Here is a 4,128-nt window from a genome sequence, read left to right on the forward strand (position 1 = left end):
TATATATATACTGTATGTAGAAGAGGTGTGACCCCCTCGTTTATTTCTATCTGTTCCCAGAATTATTGCATTTTTGGAGCCATAATATAATAAATTTGTTCTGTGAAAACAAACTATTATTATTGCATTTCTAGAACATGTTGTCGCCAGCGCGGTATTTGTGTACAACTTTATCAGAGAACACTCAGTATGAGCAGATGATTGGTGGGATGAGGTCATATGACTCAGATCTGCAGACACATTTTTAACATTTCTTTCCTCTACGTCTTGTCTTTCTCTGATTTCAGGCTGGCTCGTCACCGATCACAGACGTGAAGATTTGAAAATGAACCTCATTTACAAAGATACATTTTCCTGGCAGCACTTCCTGGCTTTGAAGGATGGATGATGGGCCTGTGACTGATCCTGCCTGCCTGCCTCGTCCTGCCTATCAATGGAGCAGATGTGGAACTCCTCCAGCCCACCTCCACAGCTCATGTCCAACATGTCTGCCTCCACTCTGCCCGAGGGCTGGGCTCCGTCCCAGTCGCTAGCCCTGCTGGCCATGCTGCTCATGGATCTGCTGGCCGTCGTGGGCAACGCGGCCGTCATGGTGGTCATCGCCAAGGCTCCGCAGCTCCACAAGTTTGCCTTCGTCTTCCACCTGTGCGTGGTGGACCTGCTGGCGGCGCTGTTGCTGATGCCCCTCGGCATGCTCTCCAGCCGCGTGTTCTTCGGGGAAGCCTTTTGCCGGAGCTACCTCTTCCTCAGTGTGTGCCTGGTCAGCGCTGCTATTCTCTCCATCTCCGTCATCAACGTGGAGCGCTACTACTACATCATCCACCCCATGCGCTACGAAGTCAAAATGACAGTGGGTCTGGTGGCATCGGTGTTGGTGGGCATTTGGGTCAAGGCCCTGGCCATGTCCACTCTGCCGCTGCTCGCTTGGTTCCTGCAAGGCGGGAGGTCGCCCGCCCCCCGGGGGGGGGGGGGGGGGGGGGGGTTACAGGTCTAGGCGTTTCACATTTTTAGCAAGCCAATCAGATCAGCAAGAGCTACAGAGCACTTGATTGATTGGCAGGCTTTGCAAGGCAGCAAATGCAACGTTATGTCCTTGGCATCCGACTATGCATAAAAAAATAATAAAAAAAACTTAGTCGCAGAGTTGGAAAAATGCCAGCTGTTCTCAGAGAAGGAAGAGAGACACAAAAGGACAACATAGATTACCATTATGATAATCATAAACTGCACTGTCCGGGGAATAGTAATGGGAAGGAGATGAGGTGGCAACCATAAAGGGTGTTTCTACATTAGCACTGGCCTGATTAGACTGGCTGAAGTTGTACTAATAGACAATTAGACAAATGGTCAAATGAGACATGAGTCTTCAATTAGCAGTTGGTATCTTTTCTGCCCTTTCAGACTTGCTCCCTCTTTCATTCTTTGTGAAAATGAAACTGAAAGAACAACGGTGGAACACAATCCTGCAAGGCGGGAGATCGCCGCTCCTCGAGGGCGGCGGCGTAGCGGGAGGTGGAGCAGGAGGAGGAGGAGGAGGAGGAAGTGGAGCCGTCCCTTCTCCTCCTGTTCAGGGTCACAGGCGCTGCTCGCTGCACTGGACAGGTGGAGGGTCAAACCGCCTGGCCTTCATGGTCCTTTTCACTCTGGTATATTTCTTGTGCCCCCTGCTGGTGATTCTTGTAGTTTACTGCAATGTTTTCAAAGTGGCCCGGGTCGCCGCCATGCAACACGGGCCGCTGCCCACTTGGATGGACACACCCCGGCGCCAGCGCTCGGAATCGCTCAGCAGCCGTTCCACCATGGTCACCAGCTCAGGCACAGAGGCCGGGACGGGGACGGGGAGGACCACTCCACAGCGCCCCTTTGGGGGAGGGAAGGCCGCTGCGGTTTTAGCAGCAGTCGGTGGACAGTTCCTCTGTTGCTGGCTGCCCTACTTTGCGTTCCACCTCTACTCGGCTCTGATTGCCAGCCCTCCAGCCACACTGGCCTCTCTGGAGGAGGTCGTCACCTGGATCGGATACTTCTGCTTCACCTCCAACCCTTTTTTCTACGGCTGTCTCAACAGGCAGATCCGAGAGGAGCTGGGAAAACACCTGCCGTGTCTGTTCCGTCGGGCCGGGGTGGAGGTGGAGGACAGACTGCCGAGCCGGGAGGGATCCATCGAGGAGAATTTTCTTCAGTTTCTTCAGGGCACTGGCTGCAACCTGGACCCCCAAAACTCTCACAGCACCTCCAGTCCCAAAGGTGAGGCCTGCTGCCCGGCCGCCCAGCCACCGACGCCTGAGCCCTTACCCATAGATTTCCGCATCCCTGGACAAATTGCAGAGGAGACTTCAGAGTTTAACGAGGGCGAGCAGGTGAAAACCAACCACATATTGACAGAACATTAAATTTCTACCCATTTATTTACTGAATTTGTCTCTAATTTTGGTTGATGTCACGGGACTCTTTCCACTGGGCTCTGTCTTACAGCTTTGGAACGACGAAAAGCAAAACGTTTCTGCTTCATTTGATTTGATTCCACTTTCTGATCATGGTCACAGTGAAATACATTTTTGAATAAACACTTGGACAAAAGTGTTTCTGCTAAAGCTCAAAAACTGCTCAGCTCTGCACAGAAATTGCTGAAATAACCTTGATATCAATTCTAAATAAATATAATACAGAGTACTTTAACGTACGACAAACCTGCAGTGAAAACTAAAACAAACAAAACATAACATACTTCTCTGTTTGGACATAAGGCAAAACAGACCCATTTTGGGTCAAAACCACTTCTTCTTTTTTTTTTATAAAAATGACCTTACATTTCTGAAAGATTGAACACAGCATTCTTGTCATTTTTGGCTTCAATCAGTGAAGTTTTAGCAGCCAAACCAGTTGTGACCAGTTTTGTCAATTTGATCATTGTTTGTTCTAGTTTTTAAGCTGACTACGAACCCACCGGATCTTTCTGCCAGGTGACGTGTTTATCTGTATATTTGAAAACAGGCCTTAAAGAGTCGGTACTTTATTGAATAATTATCCTACAGTATCTTTGGTTGTTCTGTATTGATCTGCATATTCTGTTTCCTTTTGGTTGTGAATGTCGGTTAGAGGAGTTTTTATTAGTGAGTGTAGAGTTTTCTTTAGTTTTTGTTTTTGTTTTTTTCCTGAATATTACAGGGTGGTGGATGTGTTTCCAGGTGTGTGCAGTGAACTGCCTTCCTTAGTGTAGTTGTCGGCTGTTGAGTTGTTTTTTTCTTCCTTTCTTTAATCCAGAAGAAAAAACAAAAACAGAACTGTACAGTTTTTGACTTCCTTCCTCACCAGGGTTTTTTCAGTACCTCAGACAGAGAGAGAGAGAGAAAATAAAGAGGAAAAAAAACAATAACTTAAGAGTTTACACACATTCATGCCAAGAGTGAATCCTGTACACTGTGTTCTTATGCCATAAGGAGAATAATGTGACTACCTGATGAGGATATCAAAAGAACAAGATCCAGTTGAAGACAAGAGTTTTTTAGAGCTAATTTCAATACAATAAAATGTTCCTGGAAATAAAAAAAATCCTCATCGAAGGACGGACACAGGGTGTTTCATGTTTTTTGAGTGACAGTTCATTTTACTTTGAAAATATTTCAAACTGTGAATGACATCGTACGTTGGCGTAATGATTTTTACTTGTTCAACTGTTTTGTTTTTGTTTTTTTGTTTTGTTTTTTACAATGCTGTGATTAAAATACGACAATACAGCTTCCATTTTACTGCAACCTGATGGATGTGTAGAGGGAGGGGGTCAAAGGTTACTGTATAAATGAGAGACGCTGTTGTAATAAAGAATTTCTATGTTTATAAATACACTCTTTATGCCTGTTTCTAATATATATATTAGATATACAGTATATATATAATATTATTTTTATGTAAAACATTTAACAACTTTTAACCATTAAAATACAAAAAAAATCATTTTAGGACAAGCAACAATTAATATTAAATTTATTTCAAATTCTTTATTAAATAAAAATAACATTTTAATAAAATATGGACTGATAAAACATTAACTCTGTGTAAAAAAATAGAAACTAAACGGACAAATACTGACGTCTGAAAGCGTCTTGTAGCTTATTGATGGTACATTACCCG

At 44.8% G+C, this 4,128-nt stretch overlaps 1 protein-coding gene across 1 annotated transcript; it reads left to right on the top strand.

Annotated features, from left to right (window-relative positions):
* Window positions 1-336: 336 nt before the first annotated feature.
* On the top strand, window positions 337-3,549 carry LOC103385893 (G-protein coupled receptor 61-like). Its single transcript, XM_008319915.3, has 2 exons — window positions 337-945; window positions 1,478-3,549. The coding sequence occupies exons 1-2, from the start codon at window positions 434-436 to the stop codon at window positions 2,388-2,390; spliced, it is 1,425 nt and encodes a 474-aa protein (XP_008318137.1). The 5' UTR covers window positions 337-433; the 3' UTR covers window positions 2,391-3,549.
* The last annotated feature ends 579 nt before the right edge of the window (window positions 3,550-4,128 follow it).

This window comes from Cynoglossus semilaevis, chromosome 11 (assembly GCF_000523025.1).
Source record: "Cynoglossus semilaevis isolate Cse_v1.0 chromosome 11, Cse_v1.0, whole genome shotgun sequence".
Taxonomy (NCBI): domain Eukaryota; kingdom Metazoa; phylum Chordata; class Actinopteri; order Pleuronectiformes; family Cynoglossidae; genus Cynoglossus; species Cynoglossus semilaevis.

Coding starts and splice junctions, on each gene's coding strand:
- LOC103385893 (XM_008319915.3), top strand. CDS start 434: ATGGAGCAGATGTGGAACTCCTCCAGCCCACCTCCACAGCTCATGTCC. Junction 946..1,477: donor TGGTTCCTGCAAGGCGGGAG/GTCGCCCGCCCC, acceptor GCAAGGCGGGAG/ATCGCCGCTCCTCGAGGGCG.